We start from the raw sequence: 15957 nt of genomic DNA on the forward strand, positions 1-15957 counted from the left end.
AGCGGACAACGTCCATACCATGGACGCAGCCTTAGGCCACACACTGCATTTAAATGAAATGTCGGAGGATCGCGTGAGGCCTCTGCAACTATTCTTACATTGGCAACGCGTCGCCATAGCGTCAAATGTCATGGCAATGTGATGTCACGTGACCCCGCAGCGTCACTTGACGTCGGAGAGCCGGAGACAAGGTAAGGGAGGGAAGGGAAAGATTGCGCAGCCCTGCGCTATTGTAAGGAGCCGCGGGTTGCGGCGCAATCTCTCTGTCCCGCCTACTACCTCCACTCACCGGTATCCCCCGCCGCACCTCCGCTCCCTCGCTGCCGGCGCCGGGACATGTGGCCGCCATCTTGCTGGGACTCGCGCGGGACACGCTTACAGAGTGCGCGTCCCCAGCTTTAAATTTATTCAGTTCACTCGGGCTCTAACCACGGCCCCCGGCTCCCACAACAGCTCGCGCCGGGTCCCTCCTCCTGCTCAGCTGTGCCAGAAGCATTTTAGATACCGGCACCAATCAGCTGCAGCTCCTCAGCACACCCTGGTCCCGCCCCCTGCTCCTATTGGATCTCCTACCTTTATTACCCCTGTCCTGCCCTGCAAGCCTTGCACTGCGTGGTCTTAGCTCTGGTGGACGTGTGCTTTAATCGTCTCTTTATTACAGTGCTCCTTAGGTTCTGATCCGGCTTGTCTGACTACCCTCTCTGGCTCTCGACCCCGGCTTCCCCCTGATTACGCTGCCTCTCTCGTCCCCCGAACTCGGCTTGCACCTCGACCACCCAGACCTCTCTGCTCCCTGAACTCGGCTACGGCAACCACTAAGGCATTTCTACTCCCCGGATCCGGCAAGTAGTATGGTTATAGTCTCCTGCCTGGCCACGCCAATACCACACTCCGGACACGCTCCTTTCTGCTGCGGGTGCGTGTAACAGTACGTCCCACCTCAGTAGGGGACGGGTCTGCGGGCAGCGCTGCGTGACAGCTATGCTGCCTGGGAGCCGCCATTACAGATTTGTTTTTTTGTTGAAAACCCAAAGGGAGACACCTCACGAATCCCTAGGGGGTTCCCCCATCCCCCCACTGGAATCGCTGGTCTCCAGGTACAGCACAATCACATCCTCCATGTCTTTCGTCTTTATTCAGAAAGTAATTAAGATATAACAGGTCAGTAGTTGAGCACAACAGGTATCTGAAAGGGGCGAATTTCACAGGACCCCGAAGAACAAAAAAACATTCATTTCTCATAGAAACCAAAACTGGTTTTACTTTAGCTAACAATTAAGACTCGTATTTATGAAATCGGTGCTATTGCACAAGACCACCCCCCCCACCCCCCTCCCCCCACCCACATTGTGCAGGACACTTACTTGGCAAAGCCTTCATGTGGATAGCGGACAGAAAGTTGGTCTTTATCCGCTGTGCTTGATTTTTCTTCTCACCCTTAACCTGAAAACAGAAAAGGGGAAATATTGCGACCACGTCCATGGAAATCTACTCACGCTTCTTCCCAAACTCTGATAACGCGGCTAACAGGGGGGAAAGGGTTCTGCAGAGCCAATAATAAAACCACATCCTATACACACACACGCGCAGACACACGGCCACACAACACAGACACACACAGACACACAACACAGACACACACAGACACACACACACAGACACACAGACAGACACACAACACAGACACACACAGACACACACAGACACACAGACTTGAATGCAGAGTCCATTAGAAGAGGGCAGCACTTTAATACAGAACATTTAGAACATAAATTGGATTTGCAATGAAATAATTCCACGTAACATCTTCTGAACATCCCCATGTAACAGGAATTAGAATTATTCTTACCAGATGAGGGCACCAATAACCAGAAACAGGGCAAGGACCACAAAGGCAAAAATCCCCAGAGAGATCAGTATAGCAACTTTCTCCAGAGGGTCACTGCGATCTGCAGAGGTACAGGGAGAGAGGGGCGGTCAGGACCCCCACCCAAATACTGAGAGGAAGAGGGAGAGAGGGGCGGTCAGGAACCCCCACCCAAATACTGAGAGGAAGAGGAGGGTGTGACAGGAGGGATAGAGGGGCGGTCAGGACCCCCCACCCAAATACTGAGAGGAAGAGGGAGAGAGGGGCGGTCAGGACCCCCACCCAAATACTGAGAGGAAGAGGAGAGAGGGGTGGTCATGAACCCCCACCCAAATACTGAGAGGGAGAGGGAGAGAGGGGCGGTCAGGAACCCCCACCCAAATACTGAGAGGAAGAGGGAGAGAGGGGCGGTCAGGAACCCCCCACCCAAATACTGAGAGGGAGAGGGGGCGGTCAGGACCCCCACCCAAATACTGAGAGGAAGAGGGAGAGAGGGGCGGTCAGGAACCCCACCCAAATACTGAGAGGAAGAGGGAGAGAGGGGCGGTCAGGACCCCCACCCAAATATTGAGAGGGAGAGGGAGAGAGGGCGGGTCAGGAACCCCACCCAAATACTGAGAGGAAGAGGAGGGTGTAACAGGGGAGGGAGACAGGGGCGGTCAGGACCCCCACCCAAACACTGAGAGGAAGAAGAGGGGTCAGGAACCCCCACCCAAACACTGAGAGGAAGAGGGAGAGAGGGGCGGTCAGGAACCCCACCCAAATACTGAGAGAAAGAGGGAGAGAGGGGCGGTCAGGAACCCCACCCAAATACTGAGAGGGAGAGAGGGGCGGTCAGGAACCCCACCCAAATACTGAGAGGAAGAGGAGGGTGTGACAGGGGAGGGAGACAGGGGCGGTCAGGAACCCCACCCAAATACTGAGAGGAAGAGGGAGACAGGGGGTGGTCAGGACCCCACACCCAAATACTGAGAGGAAGAGGGAGAGAGGGGCGGTCAGGAACCCCACCCAAATACTGAGAGGAAGAGGAGGGGTCAGGACCCCCACCCAAACACTGAGAGGAAGAGGGAGAGAGGAGCGGTCAGGACCCCCACCCAAATACTGAGAGGAAGAGGGAGAGAGGGGCGGTCAGGGCCCCCACCCAAATACTGAGAGGAAGAGGAGGGGTCAGGACCCCCACCCAAATACTGAGAGGAAGAGGAGAGAGGGGCGGTCAGGACCCCCACCCAAATACTGGGAGGAAGAGGAGGGGTCAGGACCCCCACCCAAATACTGAGAGGAAGAGGGAGAGAGGGGCGGTCAGGGCCCCCACACCAAATACTGAGAGGAAGAGGAGGGTGTGACAGGGGAGGGAGAGAGGGGTGGTAAGGAACCCCACCCAAATACTGGGAGGAAGAGGAGGATGTGACAGGGGAGGTACAGGGAGAGAGGGGGCGGTCAGGAACCCCACCCAAACACTGAGAGGAAGAGGAGGGTGTGACAGGGGAGGGAGAGAGGGGCGGTCAGGAACCCCCACCCAAATACTGGGAGGAAGAGGAGGATGTGACAGGGGAGGTACAGGGAGAGAGGGGCGGTCAGTAACCCCACCCAAACACTGAGAGGAAGAGGAGGGTGTGACAGGGGAGGGAGAGAGGAGCGGTCAGGAACCCCACCCAAATACTGAGAGGAAGAAGAGGGGTCAGGAACCCCCACCCAAACACTGAAAGGAAGAGGAGGGTGTGACAGGGGAGGGAGAGAGGAGCGGTCAGGAACCCCACCCAAACACTGAGAGGAAGAGGAGGGTGTGACAGGGGAGGAAGAGGCAGAGAGAGAGGGGAGAGGTTAGGAACCCCATCCAAACACAGGGGAGGGGACAGGAAGGTGCAGCAGGAAGAGAGCGAGCCACTTCCAGGACTCCCTGTCCAATCACAGGGGAGGAAGAGGGGGGAGCTGCCAGTTCTCCCCTATCCAATCACAAGCAAAGAAGAACGGGTCTGACCGGAAGAGTGTGACACTCAGGACACCCCATTCAATCACAGAGAAGAAAGAGGAGTTTGTGGCAGGGAAGAGTTTTCAGGGCGCGTCTGTCCAATCACAGGCGAGGAAAAGGATGTGTTCCCGTTCCATTGTATGCCTGGAAGCCGGGCTATGGATTTCTGTCCTGGTAACTACCTCTGTGCCTCAGTCCTGAGACTTACAGCCTGACTTCATGTACTCTGGTCAAACTGCAGGATGCCTGACCTTGCAAACCTCCCGGTATCTCTGGGTATTCTCATTAGGAGCCCTGCATGGGTACCTTGTAATGGGTGAAGTGATTTGAATGTATGCACAGATCAGACTGTTCTATGGCCCGGATACATCAAACCCCATTCAAGTGGCGTTAATATCGCACCCGGCAAAACATAAATAAATCGGTCTTATTACCCGTGCAATTTTACGATGTTAAACATCAACATTGCAGTAATAATTTACTCGGTGCCATATGTGGGCCAATATCGTGATGCGGGAATTTTCACGACTGTTTATTACCGCGTCGCGCTCACGGTAATACTATTCTATCATAGGCTTCCGATAAATACCGGGACGTGATGTGAGGCTGTTAATACCAAAAAATGGGGTATTAGGCCTTTATCACAAATATTGATCGCAAACTAAACATTAGGGGTGGGCAACTCCAGTCCTCAAGGCTCATCAACAGGTCAGGTTTGCAGGAGGTCCCAAGTTTATTGGGGGGGATGTGTATTGTTGGGGTGCTGATATTTAACAGGGCGATCCCATGGAACAGAGTGGCCAACTCCAGTCCTTAAGGGCTACCAGCAGGTCAGGTTTGCAGGATATCCCTGAACAGGTGGCTCAAACAGTCCCAGCTTCAGTACAGGTGGCTCAAACAGCCCCAGCTTCAGCACAGGTGGCTCAATCAGTCTCAGCTTCAGCACAGGTGGCTCAGAGGCTCAGTCTGATCGAGCCACCAATGCTGAAACAGGGATAACCAGAAAACCCGACCTGTGGCTGGATCAGTGGCTAAGTGGAACACATGGAGCAAGCGGCTGGGCTGCTGGGGAAGTAGGTGGGGTGGTAAGGAAGCGGAGATAGAGCAGTGACAGCAAGGTAATCAGTGTATGAAGGCGGAAGGCTTCCTTATATATCCATACGCCAGTATTAGGGCAGCAGGAACACCAGGAACATTAGCAAAGGGCAGCAAACAGCTAACACCCTATGGCTGCCATGCTGGTGTTACATATATTCTATTTGCATGTATATAGTGCCTTGCGACACTGACAAACATCACTTACAGTGCAGTTTGTCAGGATAAAGAGATTGCAGGTTGTCATACCGATTAGGGGACCAATGTAAAGGTTCTTTATAGATGGAATTATAGTGTGCAGATCATTAAAAACCTTCACAACCCAATGAAAGGAAAACCAACCCACCATACCCAGCCCATCCCACCATACCCAGCCCATCCCATCCCACCATCCCCAGCCCATCCCATCCCACCGTCCCCAGCCCATCCCACCGTCCCCAGCCCATCCCATCCCACCATACCCAGCCCATCCCACCGTCCCCAGCCCATCCCACCATACCCAGCCCATCCCATCCCACCGTCCCCAGCCCATCACACCATCCCCAGCCCATCCCACCATCCCCAGCCCATCCCACCATCCCCAGCCCATCCCACCATCCCCAGCCCATCCCAATCCACAATCCCCAGCCCATCCCATCCCACAATCCCCAGCCCATCCCACCATCCCCAGCCCATTCTACCATCCCATCCCCAGCCCATCCCACCATCCCCAGCCCATCCCACCATACCCAGCCCATCTCATCCCACCATCCCCAGCCCATCCCACCATCCCCATCCCATCCCACCATCCCCAGCCCATCCTACCATCCCACCCCTAGCCCATCCCACCATCCCCAGCCCATCCTACCATCCCATCCCCAGCCCATCCCACCATCCCAAGCCCATCCCACCATCCCCAGCCCATCCCACCATACCCATCCCATCCCACCATCCCCAGCTCATCCCACCATCCCCATCCCATCCCACCATCCCCAGCCCATCCCACCATCCCCAGCCCATCCCACCATCCCAAGCCCAACCTACCATCCCATCCCCAGCCCATCCCACCATACCCAGCCCATCCCACCATCCCCAGCCCATCCCATCCCACCATCCCCAGCCCATCCTACCATCCAATCCCCAGCCCATCCCACCATCCCCAGCCCATCCCACCATCCCATCCCCAGCCCATCCCACCATCCCCAGCCCATCCCACCATACCCAGCCCATCCTACCATCCCATCCCCAGCCCATCCTACCATCCCATTCTCAGCCCATCCCACCATCCCCAGCCCATCCCACCATCCCCATCCCATCCCCAGCCCATCCCAAGCCCAACCTACCATCCCATCCCCAGCCCATCCCACCATCCCCAGCCCATCCCACCATCCCATCCCCAGCCCATCCCACCATCCCCAGCCCATCCCACCATACCCAGCCCATCCCATCCCACCATCCCCAGCCCATCCCACCATCCCCAGCCCATCCTACCATCCCATCCCCATCCCATCCCACCATTCCCAGCCCATCCCACCATCCCCAGCCCATCCTACATCCCATCCCCATCCCATCCCACCATCCCCAGCCCATCCCACAATCCCCAGCCCATCCCACCATCCACAGCCCATCCCACCATCCCCAGCCCATCCCACCATCCCCAGCCCATCCTACATCCCATCCCCAGCCCATCCCACCATCCCCAGCCCATCCCACAATCCCCAGCCCATCCCACCATCCACAGCCCATCCCACCATCCCCAGCCCATCCCACCATCCCCAGCCCATCCCACCATCCCCAGCTCATCCCATCATCCCCAGCCCATCCCACCATCCCCAGCCCATCCCACCATCCCCAGCCCAGCCCATCCCACCATCCCCAGCCCATCCCACCATCCCCAGGCCATCCCACGCCCATCCCACCATACCCAGCCCATCCCACCATCCCCAGCCCATCCTACCATCCCATCCCCAGCCCACCCCACCATCCCCAGCCCATCCCACCATACCCAGCCCATCCCATCCCACCATCCCCAGCCCATCCCACAATCCCCAGCCCATCCCACCATCCCCATCCCACCATCCCCAGCCCAGCCCATCCCACCATCCCCAGCCAATCCCACAATACCCAGCCCATCCCACCATACCCAGCCCATCCCACCATACCCAGCCCATCCCACCATACCCAGCCCATCCCATCCCACCATCCCCAGTCCATTCCACCATCCCCAGCCCATCCCACCATCCCCAGCCCATCCCACCATCCCCAGCCCACCCCACCATACCCAGCCCATCCCATCCCACCATCCCCAGTCCATCCCACCATCCCCAGCCCATCCCACCATCCCCAGCCCATCCCACCATCCCCAGCCCACCCCACCATCCCCAGCCCATCCCACCACCCCATCCATCCCACCATCCCCAGCTCATCCCACCATCCCACCACCCCCAGCCCATCTGTTAAATATACTGCACTTTCTCCCTTACCTTTCTCCACGTCGTACAACACCACTCTGCATGTGACTGCCTATATTTCCCGTTACCCCATGTGCACGAGACGTACTGTGTCTTTCTGCCTCTCACTACACTGATTATACTGTAAGATTGCAACACAATGTACATTTTGTGCAAGGTCTGTAGCAGAACAATGGCATTAACACTGCAGCTCACCAAACGGCTCCTCCACGGGAGGTTCTGGTTCTATTGTAGTGGTTTCATCACTGTCACTGGCCCTGGTGGTGAGACCTATTGCCACAGGAGAAACAAGAAAGTTGTAAGAAAGTACTCCAACTGAAAGAGTAGTAGACGCAAAGAGCAGCACAGACGGTGGAGGTGGATACAGTCACAAAATATAAGCTTGCTACAGAGATAGAGAAAGGGCAGGAAGGAGTAACATACTGAGGGATCCAATAACCTCAGATTTGGGACATCGCACGGCGTTACAACTACGGATATCAATTGTATAGTCCCTGGAGCGGTTTCCCTGTCACTGCACAGCACAAGGGCCAGAGAGAAACCTCACTGGGGTCATGCATCAAATACTCACACATGCAAAACCACGGGAAAGGGCAGTAAAAACGCCACCAGAGTTATCAGCTCAAAAAACCCTATCGCCTCTAATAAGATTCATTCTCTGCGTTAAATCTGATAACGTTTTTCGCTCAGCTTGTGCTCTGATTTTCTGGGCTTTGATACAAATCCCCCACTTTATCTCTACTCTCGACCTCTGTACTGTCACAGAAGGGACCCGCTGCCCATATTTACCGAGTGCTGCTATCCCATAGCCTGGAAGTAGTATTAGGCCTGGGACATAGTGAAATCAGCGTCACTGAGGCGGGCTGAGCCGCGCTGAACAGATGTACAAAGCCCCTGCATCTGTAATCAGCGCGGCTATAGTTCCTCCCTCCGCATGCTTGCTGATGCGTGCGGAGGCTGAGAAAATCAGAAGAGACAGGCAGGTTTGAAATTTTGCCGCTTGGGGGAGAGGAGGAGCGGTCACGTGACCGCTCCCATCCAATGGGGCTGCAGCTGGCATTTTTACTACTGTGTCGGAGTCACCAGACAGAGTAGAGGCAGCACAGAGGTGTGTGTATGTGTATATATGTATATGTGTGTGTATATGTGTGTGTGTGGTGTGTATATATATGTGTGTATATATATGTATGTGTGTGTGTGTGTGTGTATGTGTGTGTATATATTATGTGTATGTGTGTGTGGTGTGTGTGTGTGTGTGTGTGTATATGTGTGTGTATGTGTGTGTGTGTGTGTGTGTATATGTGTGTGTGTGTGTGGTGTGTATGTGTGTGTGTGTGTGTGTGTGTGTATATGTGTGATGTGTGTGTGTATATGTGTGTGTGGTGTGTATATATATGTGTATGTATATATATATGTGTATGTGTGTGTGTATGTGTGTGTGTATATGTGTGTATGGTGTGTATATGTGTGTATGGTGTGTATATGTGTGTATGGTGTGTATATGTGTGTGTGTGATGTGTGTGTGATGTGTGTGTGTGATGTGTGTGTGATGTGTGCGTGTATGAATATATTTATCAAAGTTGCACAATGTTAATAAATAATTTATTCTCACATGTCTTTTTTTTAATTTGTAAAATATTATATAATATACACACACACACACACACACATATACACACACACAGGTTCCCCAGTGACAGACCACTTCAAAGTGACACACAGTTACCCAATGAGACACACACACACACTGACAGCTACCAAGTGACACACACACACAGAGTGATACCCGCCTCCCAAGCACGCTTGCTGTCTCCTCTGCCAGGACAGCAAAAAGCTCCTGGTAGAGCGAGCGGCAGCAAGCAGCAGCACTAAATTCTTTACTATGTCCCAGGTCTTATGAAGTAGCACTGCTTAGTAACTATGGCCACACATACCCACGAAGTCTGTCGGCCACCTGCTTCACAATGCAGAACCACGGACCCAGCTCAAGCTAATGAAGCCCCAAATACTGAAACAACTGTCTTTAACAACTGTGCTTTAACCCATTGTGTGCTTTCTTAACCCGGGCGTGGCTGTGCGACGTGTGTGTGTCACGAAGCAGACTGGTGCTTCAGGGAGGCTGCATCTCCTGACACTTTAAAAGAAAGATCAAGCATCCCATTACTGTTACTGTAAGTTATCGGTGTGATCGGACATTTCTTTTGTGCAGCGCTCCTCTTGTGTACAGAGGAAGGGAGCGACGCAGCGAGTAAAGACATTGACGTCTGCGAACAGTGACACTGAGTGTGAAGCAGGGGAACCTGGTTCCAATCTCTGCGTCACCTCCTTGTGACCCGAGGCAAGTCCCTATCTCCCTGTGCCTCAGGCACCAAAAACATAGATAACAAGCTCATCTGGGCAGGAACTGTGTGTGTGCAACATTCCTATGTGCTGCGCACCGCGCGCTGTGCTGTAATTGTGAAACGCGCTCTGAGTCCCATTGGGAGAAAAGCGCTATATGAAATAAAGCTTAATTGTTACATATAATGGAAACACGTTCAATGTTGATGCCGCTCAGAACATCTGATGAAAGCCCACGACGCGTCCTTACTAGTCCACGGCGTGCCTCGGCCTTCTACGCTCCATTCACTCCAGTTCCCGGCATCCAGGAAATCCTTGGCGCTCACCTGGACCACGTGTTCCATCCCAGCGAACGCATCGGTGATAACGTCCGACAAATTCACCGTCTCCACCTGTCCCGCGGGAAAGCAGAGATCTCCGATCAGACAAGCTCCCGAGGACACCAGGGTGGTTCGTAGGCTGTGTGGTACATCAGCGCATCAATTCTACAAGGGGTCGCACATTGGTCACATACGCCCCAACACCAGCACCAATATCAAACATTACCCAAATATTCTGGGTAATATATTTGACTTGACTGTTCTGATTATTAATTAGACCCCACAGCTGTCATTATGCTGAAGTCGTCTTATTGGCTTGGATCTATATCACCACATGTAGCACAGTATTTATTATGAGGGTTTAAAAAAAAAAAAAGAAAAAAAATGTTGGATGATTATAACTATTTAATGTTTGTATTGAATTAAAAGTAAGTGTATTCGTTGCAGCCACTGTGTGCTTATTGGAGGATTCATTTTTTTGGTGTTTTATACACCTCAAAACTTGGGGTAGATCCTCAGAAGTCCGTTAATGAGTTAACGAGACACTAACTTCCGTTAACGTCTCGTTAAGTGCTAACGGGGAATCTTCACAGCTCAGTAACGATGCGCAAAGTGCTGTTTTCAGCAGTAACGAGCCCTCGTGTGTAGTATAACGGACGTTGGCGCTAATGATATGCAAAAGAGGCGGTCCCTGTAAAAGCGCCGATCCCCAGAAATCCGCTATAGTTAGCGCAGGATTTAACGACGTTAGTTAGGTTGGAGCTAAGCTTGGCGTTACTCACATCCAGAACCTGGAACACGTCTTTTACAGGGTCTGGATAAGAGTAAGATCACAGTTCTGCATGATCTAATTATTATGTTGTTATTTACAGCGTCCTTTCTCTCTGCTGTATTCACTATTTTTTTACTTTAATTAAACACCTATCAGGGTCTGCCTGAGAGTAATGCCAACAATGTGTAGGAGGCTTAAGCCATGTTATTTCAAGCTAACGCAAGGCAGTGCTAGCTTCACATGCATACACACATACAGACGCATGCAACAAACAAACACGCACAGCCATGTACAAATAAGGGAGTGAAAGCTGGAACTCACCACAGACCAGGAGGGGTGGCGCACGGGTCTGTATTGCAGGCGGAATTTCAGCTGAAATTGCGGCTTGTGGGGCCAGGTGGGCGGATAATCCCAGCTCACGCGGAGACGTCTGGGGGCAGACGGGACAGGCTCAACCACCACCTTCTCTGGAGGGTCCGGCTTAACTAGGAGACAAAATCCAACCCGAAATATGAACTTAATATACAGAGGGTTTAAAGCTATGACACATCAAGTCTGTCCCTCTGAGAACTCAGAAAAGGAACCCGTGGTCTATGGAGCTCAGTAAAACAGACAGACAGGACAATGGTTTCTCAAATCTGCCTCCATACCCACAAAGGAGCAAGTGCTCTCGGCTGTCAAGTATCTTAACGAATCTATTGTTAATTGTGTCTGTCCCTATATTGACTCTGTGAGAAAGCTACAGAGACAGAAAAATCCATGGTCTACTGACTCTGTCCCTATATACAATACACACAGTAGGTGCCTATGGTCTACTGCGTCTTGCAGCGGATACAAGCTTCAGGACATCCATGTAATAAAGTGGGTAGGGGGTGAAACGGGAGATGTCCGCTGGGTAACGACCGATAGCCCTTTTCTGCAACTCCACCACTCTAAAACATGGGGCGATGGGGGTAATGAAGTAAGTTTGGGGACCTCTGGAAGTCATAGGAACACACTATAAATAGACACAAAGTAACACTGACTGAAGTGTCCACTGGCCATTCGCAGGGTACCACAGGCAGACGAGGACAGTGGTCTATGAAATATGTCCCTCAACAAATATGCTGTTGGTTGATACCTTTGTATGGAGAAGAGAGCTATCCATAGATAGAAGTGTGTAGGGAGCGTTTAAAACCTCTTCTTCCCGTCTGCTGAACATATACACTTTGTACCTCCTCAACAATGTGTAATATTAGAAAGATCCGTCCCCTATATATATACTAGCTGATATACCTGGCGTTGCCCGAGATTTAATTTTCCCGCTCCCCCTCGCTTTCCGCTCCCCCCCTTCACAGCGGTGTCCCCCCCCCCACATTCACATGTCCGATTTCCCCCCCTTTCACAGCTCCATTTCCCCCCCCCCCCCTTTCACATCTCCAATTCCCCCCCTCCCCCGCCTTCATAGCTCGGCGGCGGCTCACAGAGGGGGGGGGTGGGGGCTGCCGGGATTCCCCCCCCCCCCCCTTGACAGATAGCCGGCGGCTCCCTGGGTGGGCAGGAGGGTTGTAATCCCCCCCCCCCTTCAGAGCTTAGCAGCGTTGGGTCACCTTTGGTTAGTGATTTCCTCCCACCCCCCACTTCAGAGCTCACACATACACACAGTATATATATACACACAGTATATATACACACAGTATATATATACACACATAAACACAGTATATATACACACATACACGCAGTATATATATATACACACAGTATATATACACACATACACACAGTATATATATACACATACACACAGTATATATATATATACACACAGTATATATATACACACATACACACAGTATATATATACACACAGTATATATACACATACACACAGTATATATACACACATACACGCAGTATATATATATACACACAGTATATATACACACATACACACAGTATATATATACACACAGTATATATACACACATACACACAGTATATATATATACACACAGTATATATACACACATACACACAGTATATATATACACACAGTATATATACACACATACACACAGTATATATATACACACAGTATATATACACACATACACACAGTATATATATATACACACAGTATATATACACACATACACACAGTATATATACACACAGTATATATACACACACATACACACAGTATATATACACACAGTATATATACACATACACACAGTATATATACACACATACACACAGTATATATACACACAGTATATATATACATATATATATATATATATATATATATATATATATATATATATATATATATATATATATATATATATATATATATATATATATATATATATATATATATATATATATATATATATATATATATATACAAATATAGCTGTATGCTCATCTGCATGTCTTAGGCAGGTCTGCAACCCCGCCTTTCCCCATTATCACCCAGCATACAGCACTTCCACTGCAGCAAGGGATTCTGGGAAATGACATGCAAATGAGCACACAGTGTCACTTTTTGCCTCAATAACCATTTTTAACATGGTTCCCTATAGGCTTAAGCTTGCTGCATGGTCACCGCTTTGAGCACAGCCAGGGTTAAGGTGCATACCCAGAAAACCACCCACAGACAGCTGTTTCGACCTTGATGGGTCTCATCAGTGTGGGGTTGATTTTACTGGGAATGCAAGAGAGGCTATGGGATAGGCTAAACCATAATACTGAGTTAAGTTATGGTGAGTAAAAAAAGTGTCAAAAACCCTCCACAGGAAAGCAAATATGCAAATATAGCTGTATGCTCATCTGCATGTCTTAGGCAGGTCTGCAACCCCGCCTTTCCCCATTATCACCCAGCATACAGCACTTCCACTGCAGCAAGGGATTCTGGGAAATGGCATGCAAATGAGCACACAGTGTCACTTTTTGCCTCAATAACCATTTTTAACATGGTTCCCTATAGGCTTAAGCTTGCTGCATGGTCACAGCTTTGAGCACAGCCAGGGTTAAGGTGCATACCCAGAAAACCACCCACAGACAGCTGTTTCGACCTTGATGGGTCTCATCAGTGTGGGGTTGATTTTACTGGGAATGAAAGAGAGGCTATGGGATAGGCTAAACCATAATACTGAGTTAAGTTATGGTGAGTAAAAAAAGTGTCAAAAACCCTCCACAGGAAAGCAAATATGCAAATATAGCTGTATGCTCATCTGCATGTCTTAGGCAGGTCTGCAACCCCGCCTTTCCCCATTATCACCCAGCATACAGCACTTCCACTGCAGCAAGGGATTCTGGGAAATGACATGCAAATGAGCACACAGTGTCACTTTTTGCCTCAATAACCATTTTTAACATGGTTCCCTATAGGCTTAAGCTTGCTGCATGGTCACAGCTTTGAGCACAGCCAGGGTTAAGGTGCATACCCAGAAAACCACCCACAGACAGCTGTTTCGACCTTGATGGGTCTCATCAGTGTGTACACACAGTATATATACACACATACACACAGTATATATACACACAGTATATATACACACAGTATATATGCACACTTACACACAGTATATATACACACAGTATATACACACACACAGTATATATACACACAGTACATATACTCACAGTATATATATATATATACACACAGTATATATACACACATACACACAGTATATATACACACAGTATATATACACACAGTATATATACACATATACACAGTATATATACACACAGTATGTATACACACATACACACAGTTTATATACACACATACACACAGTATATATATATATACACAGTATATATACACACATACACACAGTATATATACACACAGTATATATACACACATACACACAGTATATATACACACATACACACAGTATATATGCAAACAGTATATATACACACACATACACACAGTCACACAGTATATATACACACAGTATATATACACAGTATATATACACATACACACAGTATATATACACACAGTATATATACACAGTATATATACACATACACACAGTATATATACACACAGTAAATATACACACATACACACAGTATATATACACACAGTATATATACACACATACACACAGTATATATACACACATACACACAGTATATATACACACAGTATATATACACATACACACAGTATATATACACACACAGTATATATACATACAGTATATATACACACACATATGCACACAGTACATATACACACATATACACACAGTATATATACACATGTAACGGATTTTCTGGACTGGCCTGACCCACCCAATCTCATATTGGCCCCTGTGGTCTAACCAGTCCCCGTTACAGTGTGATGTCTGGTGGTGCACCTGTTGGCAACAGGACTCCTGAGTCTCCCGCATGATGGTGTGTGGGGATTTGCCAACCCAGACAGGCAGCTGAGGTAGTGTGCTTGAGTCCTACCTATATCCAGTGCAGCGCCTCCACCTCATCAGGGTCCCTTTGGTCACTTGGGGATGGTCCTGGTGAGGAACTCCTCTGTGGTGCCCCTCTCCGTGCAATAACTCCACACTTGCACACGAGGGTGTTGGTAATCAAGGACATCTTTATTTGTACGGTGGGCCAGCTGCCCTCCACAATGGGGTGTATTCAGCCCTCCATCGTTCACCGTACTTCCCTTTGAAAGGTGTGTCCTCCTAATGTAGGGATTCCCTATCCCCGCAGGGATACTTCACCTGTGCCAGGTCCCTGGTCACAGTCTCATTAGTCCTTTTGATACACTAACTTTGATCTTCCTCTGATAACTTCTAGCCTAGACGGAACTAACTTTTGATCAGTGCTGTGCCTTATGTACCCTCTGGGGGCTGACACAACTCTGACATCACCAATCAGGGAGTCAGAGCCTGTGACCACTCCCAGCCATACATAGGGCACCTCACCAGGGTGTGAGGGCAAACCTCCATAATTACTGCTGGCATGCCCATAACTTACCAGGCCTTACTGTCAGCAGGAGAGATGACTGCAACCATTTTACAGCATGGTTACACACACATATACACACAGTATATATACACACAGTATATATATAGGCGGAGTGACGGACCAAAGGTCCAATGTGATTGCCCCTAGACACAGGGACATAC

At 49.9% G+C, this 15957-nt stretch overlaps 1 protein-coding gene across 1 annotated transcript in view; it reads right to left on the reverse strand.

Annotated features, from left to right (window-relative positions):
- Window positions 1-1364: 1364 nt before the first annotated feature.
- Window positions 1365-15957, reverse strand: part of IL11RA (interleukin 11 receptor subunit alpha) — a 72743-nt gene continuing 58150 nt past the window's right edge. Inside the window, exons 7-11 of the mRNA XM_075581703.1 lie at window positions 11135-11298; window positions 9972-10113; window positions 7577-7651; window positions 1850-1949; window positions 1365-1443 (exon numbers count right to left, since the gene is read on the reverse strand). Coding sequence (XP_075437818.1) covers window positions 1407-1443; window positions 1850-1949; window positions 7577-7651; window positions 9972-10113; window positions 11135-11298 — 518 coding nt within the window. The 3' untranslated portion in view covers window positions 1365-1406. The remainder of the gene's footprint in view (window positions 1444-1849; window positions 1950-7576; window positions 7652-9971; window positions 10114-11134; window positions 11299-15957) is intronic.

This window comes from Ascaphus truei, chromosome 1, assembly GCF_040206685.1.
Source record: "Ascaphus truei isolate aAscTru1 chromosome 1, aAscTru1.hap1, whole genome shotgun sequence".
NCBI lineage: Eukaryota > Metazoa > Chordata > Amphibia > Anura > Ascaphidae > Ascaphus > Ascaphus truei.